Genomic DNA, 23267 nt, shown 5'->3' with positions numbered 1-23267 from the left:
AATATATTCTATTACAGCCCGCCCATGGATGGGATGTTCGGTGTTTTGCCGGCGCAAAGATACCGGGTCATTCTACACCCCCAGGTTAGACGTGTCAAACTTACCGGTCGATCCGTACTTCCCTGACGGAACTTGGTGCCACTCCGTGGACAACAATAACTATTACTGTCTGAATCACGTTTGCACGCCCGAGGTAAAATAACCATTGTTTGTTTTGCTGTATGTACTCATCATAAATGTCTAAATGTTAATGGACAAACACAGATAGTCGGTGTTCGGCATCGATATCGTAGTATGCTCGATAATAATTTAACATTGGTGTTAGAATTAGAAAAACGGAATAATTCTTTATAGGTCTATAAATCGCTAAATATTGCTGTCAGGAAATTAATTTTTTTCTCCTGCTTTATCCCACTATTAGTCAGAATGGGAATAAACCATCGGTTATTCTGGTCTGTCGCGAGAAGCGACAAGGAACTTGTATTAATATAGAATATAAGTTATAACTTATAATCTATATAACAATAATTATGTAAAATGATTAGTATTTAACTCATTTTTAACTAAGTGATTTAGTTTTGTATTTTATTTCTTAAAAAAAAATGAAAAAAAAAATTAATTTAATTCTAGAAATATGTAGAAGTATCACAATTTTTTAACATGGCTTTAGTTATTATAGCGTTATATCATTTATATCATAGAATATAAAATTATCACATAAATAATAAGTATTATATATTATAAGTTTAAATCTCAAATTTAGTGCATCATATTACCATATAAAATGTTATTTTTATTAACCTGGTGGTAAAAATATAATGTAGAATGAAGAAAGAGATAGTGGTACATATCAAATGTAAAATAACTGAATATGGATGCTATGATACTCAATGATAATGATAAAAAGATATTCGTACACGTTCTTATATAAAGTATTTTTTACAAAATCAAGACGTGAAGATAATAATACCAATCGTATTAAAATTTGTACTGCAAATGGATGTCAATATCATACTGTTGATGTATGACTAATGTTGTACTAAAGAAACATAGTTACAATATTGTTACACATTTAGTGTGTGAGTCATGCAAAATAACTAGCCAATTATCCTGGTTGACCATCAATTTAATGATATTACCATGTAAAAGCTAGCTGATTTTGAATTAAAACACGAATAAGTTTATAAAGTGACTACTATACTTTATCATCCGAGAGTAGTTATTACTAGTTTTTTTTTTCGATTAATAGAAAATAATAAATTGTATAAGATAAAGGATACCATAAAATTTGTTAACGCGCTCGGACTTTTTGGAGTCGACCTTAATGATGACGATTATTTCATACCTCATTCAGGTGATTTATACCGCGAAAAGTGGAAAGATCTTATGAGAGTAGATATTGTGGCGGCTGTAGGTAAAATGGATTAACCATAAGTATATACTCGTATATATTTATATATGGGAATAAAAGGTCATGGAAATAGCAACGTCTGTATAGGTAATACTGCTGCAGCTGCAGACTTGGCGATAATATATCTAGGGATTTGGATGTTCGGTGAATGATATATGATAATGAATACAGTCATGACGGTATCGACGACGTATATAACCTGTGTCATAGTGATTTTCTTTAGTGTTGACACAGTGTATATCATTATAGAGACAATAATATACGATGATAACAGATAAATAGATATTTTTTCTTCTTTTTTTCACACAGATGACACGCCGTTCTATATTATTGCGAGACATTATTACTTTCAATTTTGTGTTATTACATGGCGTGGCGTGTTTTGTGTATTTGAATATTTTAAAAGTATCTAAATGTTATACGTATCATAATATATTTAAAAAGTTTGGAAACATAATATTACAATACAAATTAAATATTTAATGAGTTTCCTAACTTTTTTAAAACGCCGCGTATAATTGTTGTACCCGAATTTAAAACTATGATATGATATTGAATGTGAATATTCTTAAATTCGATTTCTCATAAGAAAAAATAACTTTTTGCGTTTTAACGCCATCTATTTCAAATAATATTATGGAAAGGACATGACGAGTATATGTAGCTGTATGTACGCTTGAAAACATTTTTTTTTATGATCTGTGATTTATATTTATTTATTTTTATATCCTTACAAAATTGTTTACTTAGTATTAGTAAGTCACAAACCAAATTTAAATAAAAAATACATATTATTATATCAACAATACAAAATTCGTATTTTATAAGATCTAATAATTTTTATTTTTATTTTTTTTTATATAATATTAGGTAGGTATAGGTTACGTTGTTTATTTTAAAATATTATAATTGAAAAGATATTTTAAACAAAAACAATTTTAACGAGATTCATAGTATTTATAGATGAACGACACTGATCTTATTTAATAGCCAATAGTTAATGACCAAAAATGCAAGGACCCGTCGTTGTTCTTTAAAAAAACGTTCATCTTTTTTTCATTAAAAATTTTTTAATATAGAATAAAAATATTTATTCCACTTTTATTTAAACTCTAACGCCACTTTTTAAACTAACTATGCCTCCCGGTTTAATCTGTGAAATTCTTTTTTATTTTATTTACTAAACGATCGAGAAACTCGAAAAAGAACGGACGTTTTCACTACAACACTGCATATAAAATTAAATTATACTTACTATGTAAAAATAAATTCTATAGATCCATAGTATATTTGACATATTTATTGCACATAAAAATAGTTAATTAATAATAAAAATTACCACTCAATCGAAATTGATTGCTGAATTCAAAATATGGGGAAAAACAAATCTTTTTTTTTAGTAACATTAAAATATAATCAGAATTAATATTGAAGCCCTCATTAAATTAATAATAAAATTATTATATTTTCGTATTTGCGGTATCGCTGTTATAATTGTTGATAAAATAAATACATAATAAGGATATAAATCATAACTTTCCAAGATAATCGCTGGATTGTATAATTAGCATATGATACTACACACTTTGAGACTCATTGAACTAATTTTTAAAAATACGTCGAACTTTACCATATAATATTTAAGTACTTATCAATTAAAAATAAATATCACTTTAAATAATAGCAGTGGTAAACAACCTATTTTGTACCATGCCCCCCCAAAAATTTACGAAAAATATTTCACTAGCTAGCCACCAAATTTAACTCATCTTAATTAAAATTAATTTTTGAGGATCCTTACTAAAATTTAACGATCCCGCAAGCTGCATAACACCATAGAATATAGACAATAAACCGTAATATTAAATGTCACGTTGTAAATGAGACGATAAAAAAAAAAGTCCATAAAATATTTGAAATGGTTTCTATATTTCAAAGAAAAAGTAATTTTAATCAGCTATGAATATTAGTGAAGATAAACTTTTCCAAAAAAAACCAATCATTCATATATAAAAAGAATACTGGACAAATAAACTATTTTATAGACAAGAATTTTAAGCTTAGATGAAAGAATTAATATATTAAATTAAAAATTTAGTAAATTTTTACCTGTAAAAATCGTATAATGCATAAATTAAGATTAGTATTTACCAAACTCTAATTATTACCCTATTTATTACTTCCGGTATTTTATGGTGTTTAAACATTATTATTAGAAATTGTTTTTACTAAAAAACAACATTTATTAAAATTATTATTATTTATAAAAATATTCAATGCCAGAATTTTTTGATATTTCATACTTATTTTATTAAATTTTTTAAATTTTGAATTAAAATTTTGATTATTTTATATTAATAAGCAAATAATAAGTATAATTATTATATACGTTGTAAGTAGTTTAAGTTATAATGACACGTAAAAAAATCAGTACCTACTATATTACAGTTAACGTATTTGTTAAAAAAAAAAAATATATCCAGTTAAAAGTTACCACACTCACTTAATTAAGTATAATAAATTAAAAGGATATATTACCCGCATTTCGTATCATATTTTCGAGAAAAAACCTTAAAACTAATTAAAAACAAAATTAGGACTAGGTATTTAAGTAATTATTGAAATAAAAGAAATTTAGATATGTATAAAGTGCTTAAAATAGTAAAAATAATTTTAAAATTAAATCTCGTCCATAAAAGACTATGTACAAAAAAATAATGGGTATATTTTTGTAGTGTTTTATGCTTTTACTTAAATTATTTTAGCAAGCTCGACATTGAGTATAAACTAAAACCTAATACTTTTTAATTTTAGCAGTATATAATGCGACATCGATTTTTCTAAATCCTGTTCCGCGCTGTAAACCGCATCTACCATAATAATCAGTTCCACTACTTACTGAAGCAGTACCTTGGTGTATTATATAAAACTGTTATTCTATACTTACAGTTTTTCATGTACATACGTATCAAGTTACAATGTTTATGTTATTTAAACATTTTTTTTTTTACTTTCATGGTTTCATTTAGTAAAATATATTAGTCTAGACTCCGACCGTTCCTTACAGTTAGTATGATTTGTGTATAATACTATAACAGGAGTGGCGAACATGAAAATTTTCGCGAGTCGCATATATAAATACAATGGTATCAATAGCTAAAATGTTTATAAAATATGTATTTTATATAATTTGATGAATTTTAGATTCAGAACAAAGCAATAAATATGTTTATTTTATAATTATGTATTTGTTTTTGTTTTTATTTTGTGTATAAATACACGGTTAGTAATCGATAAAATACTTAGGATGATTTTAGATAGCAAATTGGATTTAATTTCTACTTTAAAGAATTCAAAATAAGTGTTCAGTATTTCTTTTATTTTTTTTTTTATAACTAAAGAAAACTAACAAAAAATTAAAGAAAAACAGAAATTATCACACTCAACCAAATTTTAATTAAATTAATTTCTTGATATTGTTATAACTCAAAAACATCCTTATCTTTTTTATATATTTAAAAAATTATTTTTATATAACACTGACTATAAGATATGTACGCAGTTTGTAGTGCTGCAGAACTGTATTTGACAGTTATTTGTTTTTTTTCTTGCAGGATGACTTGAAACGGTCGGGTAAAAGTTCGACAGACACTGGGGGAGACTTTCCAATGATCAGTCAGAACGCTAGGCCACCGGGACCGTATGTCGTACCGGAAGTTCTGTTACGTTACTTGAGTGTAGGTGCTGACGGCACGCCTTTGCTGACTACCATTACGCCAGATATGGTCGACAAAACCGATTATGGTGATTGGTCGAGCGACGATTACGTGGACATGCCTGACAGACCTTTGTAGAAGCACGTGCAGTACGCCATTAACACACGATGAGACTTAAAAAGGCATATAATACAAATCAGCCATATACGTAGTACAATAATAATAATAATAATAATCTATTCATATGGATTGAAAATTTCATCCACAGCTTTAATGATGATTCGTTCAATATGTACTAATCGATTATACAACTATTGCTTGTGTATGTACACATAATAAACCTACATACTAAGATTTCGTTTCGGTCTACTTTAACAGTTTTAAAAACCGACTACGATGAAAAATGAACGATATTTCGTATATAATATTAAAGATTGTACGTATTAAAATGTTAAAAATTCTTTAAATCGTTTTTTTTTTTTTTTTTTTTAATTACAAAATTGATTTATGAAAAATGTGTGTAACCGATCCGAATAAACATAACTCCGTATGAAGACATATATATTATCTAATTTTTAGTTAGACTTGGTATGATTTTATTTGGTCATCATAGGGAATAACTGTGCAAAAATTTTATATATTATTTTATTTTAGCTAAAGTGTTGTTATAATTTTAGATATTCTATTTCTGTTTATCATAATTCATAAACAATAGTGATGATGTATCTACAGGTTCTATAACTACCTAATTATAATAATATTTGGTCTTTTATCTCAATATTTGTTCTGCACCTACTTTTTATATAATATTATTATAATTATCAAGTGCGGCACTATTGTGCAGCGACTAATGAATTATACCTATTAAGCCCAAAAATGCGTTGATCGACGTTCTAATCAGTAAAGTTTTATATTATTTAACCTTTTTTCTTTTTTTTTTAAAAAAAAACTCTTTTTGTTTCGTTACATTGTGTTTGGGATAACAATGGTTTTCAGTAAACAGTATATACGCGCCTGACGTACCCGGAATAAATAAGATTTTATATAATAATGGAATATCATTATTCATTTTAACCGTGTTGTATACCGTTGCAGGATTTAATCGCGTATAATAAAGTAATTTCTTTCTCTAGTAAAGTTTAAAACGAAATGTGCGGTGCATCAAACACGTATGCATTAATGTATTATAACAAAATAATATATCAAACGATATCGAATAATAACTATGATTAATAATTCCTTGAATCCGATTTAATTATTTGACTGTAATACATATCAGTTATCTATCATACGACTGTTTCGTGTATACAATTAACTAATTGTTCGTAGTAAATTTGCTTTTATTGATATTCGTGTACTTTCTTGTGTTTGATTTTTAGTGAATTTTTAGATCTTATACACATTTAACATTTATAACTGAACAGAATATTTTCCGAGACTCTAGCAAGTATTTATTTTCAATTTTGTTACAAATGTCTACTAAATTTATTTGGTCGACAGAAGATAAGATATTACAAGACGAAGACCTGCGGGTAAAAACTAAAAATTGACCAAACTATTTGTTCTTTTTTTTATTTGGTATACTGTTTGACAAAATTTGAAACATCAAATACAAACCTATATCAAAAACAAATTTAATCTTAAAATTTGAAATATTCGTATTTTTTTTTATCTAAAATAGGTATATAGAATATAGATACGCCTTGAATTCATAAGACTACAATGCATGTGCGAAAAAAAAATACATCGCTTGCCGTACTACATTATATTATATTGTTATAAATGACACAGTCTACAGATGATATTTTATAGCGTGGGGAATGAGGATACGACACATTACATTGTATGTGCTACTGCTGCAGATTATGTTTATTTTTTTTCAGTTACTATATATGTATATACTTAATTCAAAGTTATGTATATACAGAGTGAATCACAAATCATGATTAACCCCATTTTATCCTTTAACAATGTACTTATTAACATTATAATTTTTGGAATGTCGAATTATCTTCTATAAGAACATGTTTTCAAATACTGAGATTTATTTAGATTTGTTTATACTATTTAACGAGTGCACAAACAATTTAATCTTTGATTTCAAATGTGAACTACCCTTTTTTGCTATGAATTATTAAGATGGTTTTCTTAAATAACTCGATAACAAACCATGATAATAGGTTTAGATCATATTAGGGTTATAGTTATTCATAAAATAATATTAAATAGATGTTTTACTTAGTTAATTGATAATTAAAAATTTTATTAAATCACTGTTTATACATTTTTTTAAACGGCTGTATTTACTTGCATCCCGTACCATAGTTGATAAGAATTTGCAATATTACAATATCTCAAATGCTCGGACACGACTTACCTATGATATTTATTGACGATAATTTTACGTTTCCCTCCTCAATTATGAACTGAGTGTTTCACTATAGTTTTCGACGAACCACTAACTCATGTAAATCATTTCATTCGAAATTGAATTCTTTATTTTATCACTCACGCCCTAATATTTTCATGTTCATCAAAATACTAAAATAATTTCAAATTAATACATAAATTCTAATTAACAGTTCGAATAAAAAAAAATAAAGTTAACAGTATGTTATTAAGGTATAACTAATATATGTCCTAAATGTTTACCTAATATTGATTTATAACAACATTTATAGATTTTTTTGGTTCAATTTTTTTTTAATTATATGACAATATCCATACCTATATAATATTTTCATATTATCTACATATCGTTCTGAAATTAGCGATTTTGTGAAATATTTTAAAAGTTTTTTAATAATTATCAAATATAACAATGTACATACCTATACCTACTCGTATATGTTTTTTTCTTGTGTGAGTATGTCTAACTATAAAATTACATTGTTAGAAAATTATAATTCGTGACGCGATTAACACATTAATATAAACAATAAGTAAGTTGCGGTCTAGCCACTTGGACGCAACTATCACCTCTAGTAATAACTAATAATTAACAAGTAACTTGCATCCAAACTGTTCAGACGCAAGTGACCGGCTATTATCAATTTGGAACGCAAGTAGCATACACATTTTTTATAGATTAATGATTAACATTAATTGGTTAAAAATAACTGATAAAAAAAAGAATTTAAATAATTATAAAAAATGTTGAAATAAAATGAAAATTAGTTTGCTTGGCGAATCACTCTGTGTAGTGCATATAAATACGTTTATAGATAGGTCAACTCGACGTCGTCATATGATATAACTGCAGCTGTGCAATATGTTATAACGTGCATCCGACAAATGGTCGTAATGGCATTTGTAGGTGGGTAATACGCACATAGCTTGTATAGTTATCGTCGGTCAGTAGCCACAGCCGCTGACAGGACGGCAATTGCGAACCCTAATAATACCGGACCATGGTGATAATAATATAATATATCATTGGTTGATACAATAACGGTCTGTGAAGTGTGCGACCTATTGCCATATTTGTTTTATCGAAAAAAATAAAATAGAAAACTAGAAAACCAGTGAAACGTTTGATGAGTCTACAATCGCACGTCAGCCAGCATGTCCCCTATGATTTTAAATTATTTGATACAAAATTCGAAGATAGAAGAAAATTTCCAAATTTATCAACGTTCCATTCAAATAATGTATCATTTAATAAAACCAAACAAGATATTTTTCACGGATAAAAACTGTTTACAAATCGTAGTAGTTTTTTCGTAGTTACTCTCCCTCCTTCTCTCCTCGTAACTTTATGTAATGCTATGACTGTAGAGGGGAGTATAGGTATATAATATGTGTCTTAGTCATCATTTATACCATCGACTAAGCCACGTCATGCCACTGGTCGTTTCAGGGTGTATGTTAAGTATACAGGAAGCCCGAGCGCGAGTCGCCAAAGGGTTGTTCAGTCCACTGCGATACGCGTAGCCGATACAATCATTATCATGAAAATATGGGTAATTATACAACATTATTATAATTATTATATTATATTTTAAGCAATTGAGATGACCAATAATCACTTTTTTTTATTTTTGACGTTAAAAACAAAAAACTATATTTCCTGTTTATAGACCACTTTAATTATTAGCAATAATCTATAAAATAACATAATATTATGTACATTTTATTATTTTCTGAACAACCTTTCGGTACACCATGTAATATCTCTAATGTATCACGTGCATATTTACGAGTACAATTATTTCTATAAAGCGAATACGCACCAGCCAATAAATTCCAGACTTGAACGATAAAAATAATATTATGTATTATCGATTTAAACGGAGTTTATTTCATCATCATCATCATCATCATCATTATTACTATTATTGCAATAAACGATTAAAATCGTAGGTACATAGGTTATACGCGTATGTAGACAGAATACGATTGTATAAAAACGATGTTCATTTTTTATTATTATTATTATAAATATTATTAATGAATGACACATCGTAATAAATAACATTAACTTTATAATAGCTTCCGTACACACATGCGCGTGTTGATCACCCCATAAAATATTCTATACGTTTTTTTCCTTCCTGTATATTCCTTTTTTTTACCATTATTATTATTATTATATATTATATATATTTTTTTACGACTTCCGAAGAGAAAACAAAGCGATCGGGATTACGAGCATAATAGCATGTATGATATAATACATAGATAATAGTAATAATAATAACGTGTAAAACAAATTCGAAATCTACACCAAACACTCTCATAAATACATGAAATTATGAAAATAATACATTTATTAGTATATAATATACATATGTGTAAAATTAATATCAAAAATTACCTCTTTCGTTGTCTTCTGCTAAAATTTATCACTTTATCGACCATTTGCCCTAGACATTTGACAAGTATAATAAATATTATTTTTTTTTTAAGAACTGCATACGTTTTTTAGCTATGTTTAATGTTTATAATATAAATTCTAACCACCGAATATGTGTGTATTGTGTAATGACTAATGATACACATAGCGGGTTATTACGACGATATTATCGTACGTAGGTACATATTATATTATAGTAATATTTCTTGTAACGACAACGACGACGACAACACTATACAATCATTATAATAAATTTACAATCCATGACCGACGTTGAGGTATCGATTCGAGTACGTCAGTTACACACCTACAGTCATCGGTGCTTTTTCACAATGTCCAGTTCGTTTTTTTTTCGTACGTAATACTTTAAACCCGCACACATAGTGTTATACACTGTAATGTACATAGAGTGAGACGTGATGGTTTTCCATTTTAATTATACAAAGTAATTATTTTAACACGAACCACTTATTATTTTATGAGCTATTAAGATTTTTGAAAATATTTCTTTTATATAATTTAAAGTAAAAATGAAATGATGTTTTTTTTAAGTCAATTATATTTTTATCATTATATTATTTTAAATGCTTTACTTTTTTGAATAAAAATATACATTTTTCATTTTATATTCTGAAGCAAAATATTTTTCGGAATATTTTAGTACATACAAATCAAAATTAGTATGAGTTTTTAGTATATGAAGCTTAGGTAAGCAAAACATAGTATTCCAACATTTTGCAGGGTATCCCCTTAATCCTACACTGTTCCAAAATACTTTAAATGCTTATAATTCAAAAATAATTACTTGTATAAATTTCAATTTTTATGGATCCAGATATTCCAAAAAAGTATTCTGCTTCAAAATACGAAATTAAATATGAATGTTGTCGTTCAAAAAAAAAAAAAAAAAAATTTAAAAATTTAAACGATAAATAGAATATATTTATATATTTTTTTTTAATTTCATGTATTTCACTATAAATTATAAAAAAGAAATATTTTTAAAAATATTAATAGTTTTTTTTTTTTTTTAAATAATGAGTTATTCACGATAAAACAATCATCTTGTATATAATTATTATAGTGGTTTAGGAGAAACAAATTTGATCACTCTGTGTATAACCAGATGTTATTAAGCTACAAATTGTTTTCCACGATTAAGGCACATCGTCGTAACCGTTTTATACCGTAGATATTACGTCGCACGTATTATCGTACACTTACTCATATTATTCTTTTCAATTATCGTCCGTGGTCACGTAAGGTGTCTAAGAGTGCGAGGAGTTGTATCTGAAGGACGCAGATTTGAAGGGTTTCTTACGGTCTTGGTCACCGTGACGCCGATCGCGTTCCCGTCGACTGGTTGAATCCCATTTATTATATCGTTTATTCTAAATCGGTGGCAGCGATATACCGCATAGTGCTTTTTTCGTTTTCTAAGTAAGTTTAACCGTATACTCGTATGCATATCACTATCAAAACGAGAAGTTCTAGAAACTCGTAATCGATCGTTCTAAATTCGAATATTTTCGTGTTCCGTTTACCATATAACTACCCCACAAAATCCTGCAAGCCGCACTATGAGGTTAAAATCACACAGGTTGCCGCTGTGGTCACGGTCGTTACTGCGGTCGCTATAAGACCGTACCTAATGTCCAGACCTATTAACTTACAGAAACAGTTAATTGAAATTCACTAGCCGAAATAACTTTATTTTAGATTCACCATGATAGCAAATTATTGTCTAATATAATATATTATACTTTTATTATTGAAACCACGTTTAGACTGTTAAGTCTTAATGAAATCTAAATTATTTTTAGTTTTTAGAAGTTTAATAAACCAGAAAATCTATTTGTAATACAACACGTGAAATTTGATTTTCAACAATAGTCAATCATCATTCATCCTACATCTACTTTGGTCTATCACTTTGATCTGGCGACGAGGCTCGGACAAGGTAATCTATAATATATTAATCTATATTTTGCATGTAACATTCATTATTTATTATTTTACCACAGTCGTTATTTTTATTGTGATTGTATACCATCGCGAGTTCTAAATCAAATGCTCGCAAAACGCATTAAACACTGTAACATATTATCTAACTTAATACGTAGACACTACGTTACAGTTTTTCTTCAATGATTTTAAGTTAGTTAAATTTCGGGAAATTTTAGTGATTTTATGTCCCACAATGCGGAAATCAGAGAAAAACCATCGTCGAACTATGGCAACGTATCGGACCGTAACTTAATAATATAAAGTCGATTAAGATAACACAAACGCGTGTATTTAAGCGTCATTATATCGCTAACGCTTTAACAAACACGCCGTGTTCACCTCCACAGCAACAACAGCAGAAGCACACCGGCAGCAGCTGCCGGGCGTCGAATTAATGTTTGTCAAGAAACCCCTATATTCGCTAATATAGCATATTAAGACGCCACACCGTCCCTACACCCCCACCCCCACCCACACTCACAACATGACCGAAGAACCACCAGATCCTTCGCTCCCCTCCCACAACAATACACACACACACACACACACACCCACCACCCCTGAATCTACCCTGGCCCCCCCCCCCCATGACTCACGCGCGCGGGCTTGTAATGCCGACCCTAAATTTAACGCGGCGTATTAAACCGCAGCGTATACATATTTTATTATTACATAGAAGCTAGGTATACAATACACTACACCTTATTATTAATATAATATATGGACGTATATCGTGTACGCGTTTGGAGGAAAGGGCAACACCAGTCCACACCGGAGTGTATGTGTATAGTATATACATACGTGTTTAACAATATAAATATGTGCTTAAGCCGGCGACGGTGTTATTGTAATATAATGTACTGTTAATATTATTTCGTACCTACCTGCCGTGCGTATTAATAGCTGTGTTTTCGATTCGTTAGGTTCTCCAGCGTTATTTATACGGCATAACATAATGCTTTAATTATATCGATCCGCGCCGTTTTGCACCCTCATTTTTTACGCAAACACGCGCACGTCTCCAGCAATGCGCCTACTGCGAGTCGTCGCACATGCAGTCGTCCGACTACGGTACTGATATAATACCTAATTATATAATTTTCGTCACCTCGTCGACTCTCAACCGATATTGTAATTCGTATGTTGTACGACATAATAATAAATTGCGAACGATACAGTGGATTCGATCCCGAGACGAAGCTAAGTTTGAATTGTTGCTTTCTTACCTTATCAGTTATCAGCATTACACGCAACTTATTTATCAGCAATAGAATCGATACTATATACCTAAAACATACGTGTCGGCCGTCAGGCAGAATGCGTAAAATTGTATTTTCAACTTTAAAACCCTTTTTAAATAATTTTAGAAATGATGTGGAGTTTTAAAACGTATTTATTTAAATTTTTCGAAAAGATAATATTTATTTTTAAATATCGGTTTGTTTTGTTTGTTAATAGCTTATTTTATGGTCCATATTATTCATATGACTTTTAATTATTTTTAATTATTTAAATTTATAAATCAATAACTATTACATAATCAGAAAAGCTTTTTAAAAATATTTTTCAGTAATTATATTCCCAAATCTGCAACACGCTTACGAGGATAATATTCCCAATATATTCAATTATAATACAGTTTAATAAAAATAAACTTAGGATAGTTATAGCAGTATATAAATTAAATATTTTGTCAATTTATCTGATCTCGCAATAGCGTCAGAAACCTTTTTTTATTTACTTTGTTGACTTCATAATCTACAATTGTTCATATTTAAGCATTATAAGTGTAAATTACAACAGTAATTTATGACTTGAATAGCAGAATTAAGAGACCTTAACATACTTTGACAGTTATTAAAAGTGATAATGTAAGTTAGACTAAATTAAACTAATAAAATCATTAGAATAATTATTTATACACAATTACAATGTTATAAACAACCAATTTTTCTATATTTTACAGAGATGACCATAAATATTTATTGACACAAATCTTTTGTTTAAAGGATTTATTTGATTATGAAGATTCAAATTGAATTTCCTGTTAAATTTTTTGCTAAATTGTAAATAAGAAAGAAGGAAATATCATTATTAAAGAACTGATTTAAAGTGTAAAAGGTTGATTTGGTTATAGCTCGAAGGGTTTTGAATTGGAAACGTTGAATACGGTTGGTGTTTGAGATTTTTCAGATCTCTATGATAGGATTTCGTATGTCCAAATTAGTTAGGTTTGAGGTGTATAGATTATTAATATTTTGTGATTAGAGGTTAAGATAAATCGGAGAAGAATAAACCGATCATTTAAGAATAAGAGTTTCTTGTGTAAATGTGGAGACCAAATATAACGTTAATCAACGGTGATGCTTAAAATAGCGAATGCATTGCAAAGTTGGCAAAGTTTATTCGCCAAGAGATGTAAGTGCGGACAAAATATAACAATATAATATAAATTACACGACTACAGTACAGCACTCTATTTCATAAAAATAATAGAATTTGTTATTTTTTCTGTTTACACCCGTATGTCGACGGGTTTTAAAAATGTTAGAAAGTCGTCGTTTTTTGACACGTTTTAATTGAAATCCACTTGTGAAACTTTCAGGTGTCTTGACAAATTTTGCGCGCCGCTCTCGACGGATACCTACCATGATTTAATCTGTGACACGCGTTTGTGCGATTGATCAAAAATCAATTACTTTATAATTATTTTACCGGCACGACTTGCCATTGTGCACACGGCAGTCGCCGTTACATAACGTCATCATGTATAATGTTAACATTGACATTTTATAAATCGATACGTATATTATTATATTCTTTTTTTTTCTCTCCGTAGAACATTACACCGATGATGGCCACTGAAAGCACACCGTTGACCAACACCGATGACGTCACACCGGTATCAGGTTCCGAGTACATATCACTGTCGAAACATGAAACTGACCACACTCCACCGTGTCTGAAACCAAGATGTTGCGTGTACGCCGCACTGCTGTGAGTTGTTTTAATTATAACACTATACATATATTGATAAAATGATTGCGTACCTACGTATTAAGTGATATATTTTTATTTATTTTTTTTTTTTTTGACATACACTGTCATTTTCTGAGTCGGTTTAAAAAAAAAAACTCGTGCCAAGCACTTATATGTACACGTATAATTTTATTATGGTGAATAGTGAAAAATAGGGTTATATCGTAAAAATCGTTGAAATTGTTCACGATGAGAACGATTTAATATTCAACCTGCAATATTCTTTTATTTATTATTATTTTTTTTTTTTTTAATTTCAATTAATTGATTTTAATTTATTATTTAAATATCCACTAATTTCTACTAAATCACGTCATCTAAAAAATGTCAACTTATTAACATAGGACAATTTTTTTTTTTTTTAACCTTTTTGTTCTACTTATGAAAAAACATATTAAACAGAAGGTTGATTTTAAAATTAATCATTTTTAATTTTTCTTTGATTAATTTAGTTTTTAATATAAAGAAGCTTAAAATGTTTAATATAACAATATAACTATACTAAATAACATCGAGTATCAACAACGATATTTAAATATCTATGAAACAATGTTTAACACTATGTTTAATTTCCTAGATATTAATTTTCAATGATAATATAAGGTTTTCCTTTTTTTAGTATTTTTTTTTATAAATAGACAAATGAAACTTATTTTTAGCATTAAATATTAGCTATGAAAATCCTAATACAGTCAAACTTGGTTAACTCGAAATTGAAGGGACCGGAATAAAGTTCATGTTATACAAGAATTCGAGTTATCCAATTTGAAAATTTATAAAACAGTATAAAATATATAAATTCCTATATATTTTTCATATGAATAAAGTAATGTAATAAAAAATATTTACTGTGTATTTATACATGAATTATGTATATGTAATTTTAAAAAGGTTAGAAAATTATATCAAAAAGGTATATACTTTTGTTTGAATTTTGCTGTTGATCGCAGCGTTTGTAATGAATCGTTTTAAGCCATTTATCGGTAACGATAAAATTAATGAGTAATGACCTTATTTTTGATATTAAAATATATATATAGGTACTCGAAGGAAATATCACAATTTTATAAAATTAATAAAACTCAAAACTTCGTGTTATCCACGAAAATATTCGAGTTAAACAAGATTTTTTTACATTTATTAAATAAGAAATTCTAAGAACCGGAGAAAAAGTTCAAGGTATCGACAATTTCGAGTAAAAGAAGTTCGAGATGACCAAGTTCTACTGTATAAAAACATATAAAAATGGTCGATTTAAAAAAATTTTTTAACTTAAAACCCTTTTATTTTAATACAAAAATTAATTACACCGTGTGACGTGTACTGAACGTGGTTACTATTTCCGTTGTAGTTATTTTATAAATTGAATATCTGTCGGATTGCATACTACTATAATTATTATATAGATATCAATTATTCGTTAGCAAATTAATTTTAAACAAACAAATTATTAACAATTTTCAGAGTATCTTATTATTTATTTCTAACGACACCTCTTTCTATTTAATATATTTAAAGGCTCATACCAAAGTCATGATTAACTATAAAAATATACAGTAGACATGTCACTTGATATATTTTTTAATCTTAATGTTCACAAAAAGTTTTTATTCCAAAGAAACAAAATTTACCCTCACCATATATCACTATAAAATCTTTTCAAATATCATATCTTTAAAAAGACGCATATCAACTTTCAATTTTTAATAGAACTTAAAGATATTTTTTTTCTTATTATTTAATTGATAAAAAAGTAACTTATTATGCATTATCGTTTCTTAAATCGATATTTTATTTAAATCTAAACATTTAAAATAATTAATAGTCCTACTTGAGCTATTAATGTCAACAAATTAAAAATGCTAATTGGAAAAAATAATAATAGTGCCTAATTTAAATTAAAATAAATAAACTTCTAGAATATTATTGATATTATTCAAACCAAACCAATTGAGATTATAATTGCTTTTATAATCCAGTTTTAGTTATTAAATATATATTAACAACAGCCGAATGGTATAGTTCAAATATAATTTGTTTTTCTAGTCAGAAGTATTAATATAGTATATACAATTAGTATAATTATATTACTCAAACAACTTATTTTATCATTAATTTATTAAAACAACCACTCTTATATAAAACTAAATAATTTTAAATAATTAATAATTTAATATACAATATTTATTCCGGTATCATTATAAGTAAAAGTGCAATTTAAGTATTTATAATATAATATCATAATAAATATTAAATAGTATTGGTACGAATTTTTTGAAATTAAAATTAAAAACAATCAATAATTATTAATCTTGTCAAATTTTATTTGATTTTGCTATGGATGTTATGAAATCGTGCACAAAATTAAAAAATAAAATAACTGGAAAATACTACTTTAAAATAAACGATGCGCTCAAAACCATAGGCTTAACTTTTCTGTATATTTCTATTATATGTAATAATATACTTTTTCTACAGCTAAAATAATCGTCATAATTTATTTAATAATATTATTTACAATAATTTTTTGAGCCTCAAACTCAAGACGGCAATAATCAGACTATAAAATAATAAAGATACAAACTTGGTCAGATTCAAATCAGAAGAGAAATGTTTTCGGAAACTGCATAATGTCAAAGTATTATAAAGTTTGTCCTTTATCACTTCATCAGTACTTATATAAAACCCTATTAGGACATAATAATATAAACGTCGTGAGTTTGAAAAAAGATTAAGTTATCGATTAAATATATAGGTAATCCTATGTATTTATTTAGAGTGTTTCAAGCGCATATTATTGTTAGGCTTCTACGTTTCGGAAATTATACGTTATTATGTAACGTTATAGACTATCGTAATAAAATAGTAATTTGGTAAATGCAATACATACTATTGACGGATTGACGGATTAATAAGAAATTCTGAAAATAAATACGTATTTAAAAGACATTTTTTACATTTAAAAAAAAAAATTGTTGAACGTATTTAATTTTTATGTATGTATTTTATGAATTAAAATTCAAACGTTTATATTTTGCTAAATAAAATCGACTCTTTTTTTTTATTTTTGCAATGGTCAGTCAAGACTGCATCAACAGTTTTATCTCTATTATTTTACGTCATTGCCATGCCATTCAATATAGTCTGAAATTGAATTTAAATTCATTTTATAGAGCATTTTTTTTTTAATATTTGTTATTGACATAATACTTAACTCTTATTTCCGTCATAGAATTTATTAGAAATATTTTGATTCGTCCCGGCTTAAAAGATGTACTTATTTGATAGTATAGTTAATAAATATATACAAAATATTAAAAAATATTATTCAACATATCAATTTTACATTTTGGGATGGTCAAGACCGCATAGACCCTTTTCCCTTACACCATAATTCCACCACTGATATCTACCAATACGCTTCGTAGTGGGTTTAAAGGAAATGTTCACTTAATTCGATTGGAGAACTAACTGGCTGATTTTTTTTTTTTTGTTCTGAGTACGAATCAATTTTATTTATCTTTCAAAAAACTTTTCGAATAATGAATGTTATAGTCATCTGTAAATTTTTATGGATGACCCTCTATAACTGGAGATATTTTCAGATAGATATAAGAACGGATTCTTTAGGTTCGATTAAGTCCTGTGTTTGAAAATAATTATTACTACTTTGATCTCTGTCGTTGTGAATATTAAAAATAATTTATGTTAATTGATGTTAAATTAGGGCTTGTTTAATCTGAATAACTAAAGTAGAGGTACATGTATCAATTGTAGCCAACATTTTTCATTAAATCTCTGGTAACTTATTCAATACATGGAAAATGAAATCGGAGTGTATTATAATATAACTTGTAGGTATATATAATACATGTATAAGCTATTGAAAATATTGAACAAGTCAACGGGAAATACGAATTTGGTGCCACCGGATCTTTAATTGACGGTGTGTCATCTATGATTGTGGCTAAGCGATCATTGTTGACACGAACGTTCATCGTCAACGTGTTAGGTAAAATTCGTCCAGTAAACGTACGTTTATTTAAATGCATTGCATAATATAAAATATTATTATTGTGATCATAATTATTTTATTTTACTCGACGAAACCGCAGAGCACAACAGGCTTCGAGTTACCACCGCAGCAGTTTTCCGTTTATTTAATTAGACTTTTACGTTTGAATAATATAATCGTTTAGCGTTTGATAATGACATTTTAGTAACGTATATACATGCATATCATATACGTACGCGCGTTATATTGTACGTGGTAAAACCATTTATAATATTAAACCGGAAGAGAACGTGCAAAATGTGTTGCTGTTTAATAGTATCTCGTTTATCCAACACGCAGTCGCGGGTAATCAAAAGTATATGCGCCATGTCTCCACGATAATAAAATATAAATAATAAAATCGGTTTTCAAAACTTTTCGCATATACACGATATAATAAAACATTGCTAAACGCGTGCTATAAAACAAAAAAATACGCGAATCGTTTCGTATCAAATGTGACATATTATAATATTATAATATATTATAAAATGCGCAATACATCATATTTGCATTTTTTAAGAAATTTGAAAGCAATTATTTTTATAATAGTAAGTAAGTACATAACAGTGTACAATACTGTAAGTCGGAGTTAAAATTGCAATATCACGAGGCAGCTGCTGCAAAGACGGTTAATAGTAGTTCCAAAGAAAAAATATTAAAAAGCGTGCAATGCAAATATTCTACAGCTTGACTATTTTATTTCGGGAAATCACGCGATACAGGTGAACTACGATTATAATATAAAAAATATAATGTTATGTGTATTGTATACAATTAAAAATTAAGGATCATCTATAAACCAAAAGTAAGGGGGAATAAAAACAGAGAGCAAAAATAAAAAAAAAATATATTAATAATTACAAAATAGGTATAAATTATTCGTGTGCGCATGCAACGCACGGTTTTCCAAAGGACTGGTGTCATTTGGGTTCCTCCATAAATCTTGCGTTGACCCCTTTTCGTATAGTTGTTTTATGAATTATTGCGTTTTAAATTTTTTTTTTCCGAGATTTACAAACATTTTCATAGAAATGATGTCGCATTTCTGTGTTATTTAATATTAACAATAAATTGCGTTTTACTGGAATTGATAAAAAAAATAAAGTACCATGACTCCGTAAAGTTTAAAAGTTGCATCAGTATAATACAGTTGTATTTTAATTGCAAAATCACAGGCCATGAACAGCGATTTCACTACCTTTTTAATGATTTACGTAAGAGCAATATACATGGCTTCTTCACATATGAATAAAGAATTAATTTAATATCAACATTTGAGTAAACGAATAGAATTTAGCAAATTATCAGGTCATATAATAAAAGACAAACAATAGTGCAGAGATCGTATTCTGCATCACTATTCTCGATTTTGATGAATATCAAACTGAAAATAAAACTACTTCCTAAATCGAACAAAATGTTGGTAAAGAGTTAATTTTTTTTTTTATAATTTTTTTAAAAATTTACATTTCTGATGATATATGTTTTTATTTAAAATTTAAATTAAGCAATTTATTTGAAAATAAAAATTTAAAATAATAATTATTTATTTTCTAGATTTAACATGGAATTTCTGTTTTTGAAATATCAGACAGTATTAATTAGTAGTATGTACAGTGAAAATTATTACGAAGTTTAAATAATCACAAACTATAATTAATTACCAACGTTAGGTAGAAACAAACTAATTTATTTATATTTTTTAAAAATTTAAAATTATTATACCCCCATTTTTTCATCTAATAATGCAGTTATTTAATATCTGATTTTTTAAATAAACTTAAAAATCAAATTTAAAAATCTTGAGATTTTTGAAATATACTTAAGAAATATTATATGTGGAGATAAAACTTATGCTTTTCAAATGACAACCCCGGTTCTTTATTAAAAATTAGTAGATCTCTATATTGAACATTTTAATGTATCTAATTCAAAATTTGAACGAGTAGTTTTTCATTTATAAATATGTTAATATTAAAAAAAAAAAATACAATATAGACATTATATTAGAGATCTAGATTTGATAACAACAGTCCATCTTTAAGACCATCTGAGAATGTATGTTAAGGCTCGTTATCATATATATGTGACGTATACATTTACTGAACGATACTTACTCTTCGTTTACACTCAATAAGACCGATGATTTAGTTTGGCGTTCAATATTATTCCTTTTACGTAGAATTTCGTGTTTTATGGATATTCCAGTGACATTATTAAATCGAATAACAAGCGCGTATATAAACTAAACGGATAACGCCAAAAATCTTCAATCACACATCTGTGGTACAGAAACCGATATATTATTATTGTAATTCACCTCGTTTGATAAACATTTATAAAAACAAAAATATCTCGACAAATGGCGTATGTACCTATATCTATAATAATATATTATAGTCTGCGGTAATATTTTGCAAAAAATATTACACTTTAAAAAAACAAAATAAAAATCCTATTCTCGAACGATTGCACTATTGTACTTTTACGATAAAGACAACTATAGTAGAATCTCGAACACTGTTCAAAACAATAAATCAAATTCTGAAAAACCATTTACATTGTCTTCGAATATCAAATTATATTCAAAAATAAAATGTATAATATGTAGCGTGGAACAAAACGGAACGCAATCTCGTTCGTAAAATCCTAAAATACAATCAAACAGTATTCTCTCGTCGTTTCTGACACGAATAATTTAAGAGCTTTTTCGACACATTTTGAATAAACTATGACGCCCGTCCGTGTACCATATGAATAGGATTATGATAATTATTTTTATTTTCACCAAGAACAATAATATCGCGCTGGTTATTGATTTTTAGATCAAAAAAATAAATATATATACATATATATTATTATCTTTTAGCTAATCCAAATGAAACAACTATGAACGAAAGAAAAACGCATGAAAATATTTTTTATATAGTGTATAGATATTATATTATGATTATACTCATAGGCTCGAATTTTAGAGAAAGAATTGAAGATAAGACGTACAGCATCTTCACAATCGTGTCAAATCTTGTCAAATTCAATCTTTTTTGAATAAATACCAAACAAATATAATTATTTGCTACAATTTCTAAATCGAACCCAGTAAATTATTATGATAAAAAAAAATTATCACGTGGTACGTGTATAGTGATATGTTTTATATGTTTTTTAAAGATATATAAACAAAGATTATCAAAATAAATTGTGATTAGAGAATAGTTTTATGATTTTACAATGTTATATTTTATCACAAATGTTTGTTAGTTCATTAGTTGTGTATTTTACATAATTTACTTAATAAGTAATATTGCTTGTAAGCTTTTATGTCAATGATAATTTGTATTTGTGTATAAAAACTATAAGTAATCAGTGGGTGGAGAGGTTACGCCTCGTTTTTTTAATCAATATACAAAGGAACTCCTCCCTTTATTAAACAAAAAAAATGTGTTCTATGATTATGCTATTATCATCGTTTTTTATTTGTCACACGTTTCATCGATATATATATATATAATATTAACTATGACTACTTTCAACTTTTTTTCCAATTTGCTATAAAGATTTTTTTCAAAATCTATCGAAATCTAAAACCAAAACATTTAAACAAATTTATTACGTTTTCTTCACAACTGATATTTTTGGGGTTTTAAAAAAAATTATCAATTTCTTATACTTGTAGCTATGAGAAACTTAAAAAATAACTACCTAAAACTATACTAACTTAACCTATGTATTATGCACTGGTATTCACTGTGATACGCAAAAACTTTTTCAGCTTTTTCAGGAAAGTGTTTGTCAAAAGTACGAACTCTTACACACACACACATATTATTGTGAATACTCTCTCGCTCCGATCCAAATCTAAAACCATAAAACATAGTCTTCGAAAATAAAAAAAAACCTCATTTTATATTTTTATTGTCATTATAAGTGATATATTAAGTATGCATGATCGGTGTTACGATTTATGGCCACAAACAATAATAACAATAGCAATAGAATAAAATAAGAACAGTAACAAAAAATTGAAACATCTAGAAAAAATATATTATCTGATAAAAATGGCCGATCATAATGTAGAGGCTTCGAGCTGCTTAATCCTTTCCCGTTTTACTTTCGTATGTCAATGTCTTTGCGACCGCATATCGTTCAAAATGATGCCTTTATATAACAAACCGACTGCCT

The 23267-nt window shown here is 27.5% G+C and overlaps 2 protein-coding genes across 6 annotated transcripts in view; both read left to right on the top strand.

The window, feature by feature from the left end:
* LOC112598498 (A disintegrin and metalloproteinase with thrombospondin motifs adt-2-like) overlaps nucleotides 1-5527 on the top strand; it is a 44406-nt gene extending 38879 nt beyond the window's left edge. The window contains exons 17-18 of the mRNA XM_025344981.1: nucleotides 18-193; nucleotides 5026-5527. Of these exons, the coding sequence (XP_025200766.1) occupies nucleotides 18-193; nucleotides 5026-5265 (416 nt within the window). The 3' untranslated portion in view covers nucleotides 5266-5527. The remainder of the gene's footprint in view (nucleotides 1-17; nucleotides 194-5025) is intronic.
* Nucleotides 5528-8974: 3447 nt separating this feature from the next.
* Nucleotides 8975-23267, top strand: part of LOC112598424 (lactoperoxidase) — a 46869-nt gene continuing 32576 nt past the window's right edge. For 2 of the 5 annotated variants that reach the window (XM_025344879.1, XM_025344884.1), the window contains exons 1-3: nucleotides 8975-9089; nucleotides 11806-11942; nucleotides 14829-14986. In XM_025344879.1, coding sequence (XP_025200664.1) covers nucleotides 14841-14986 — 146 coding nt within the window. In that variant the 5' untranslated portion in view covers nucleotides 8975-9089; nucleotides 11806-11942; nucleotides 14829-14840. Of the gene's footprint in view, nucleotides 9090-10303; nucleotides 10428-11273; nucleotides 11423-11805; nucleotides 11943-14644; nucleotides 14758-14828; nucleotides 14987-23267 lie in introns of those variants that run through there. The other 3 variants (XM_025344880.1, XM_025344881.1, XM_025344882.1) reach the window with 3 other exon arrangements.

The sequence above is a fragment of the Melanaphis sacchari genome, unplaced genomic scaffold (genome assembly GCF_002803265.2).
Source record: "Melanaphis sacchari strain LSU unplaced genomic scaffold, SCAv2.0 Contig48_pilon_pilon, whole genome shotgun sequence".
Classification (NCBI taxonomy): domain Eukaryota; kingdom Metazoa; phylum Arthropoda; class Insecta; order Hemiptera; family Aphididae; genus Melanaphis; species Melanaphis sacchari.
The sequence above is the reverse complement of the archived record's forward strand: the minus strand, read 5'-3'. Positions and strand labels throughout refer to the sequence as shown.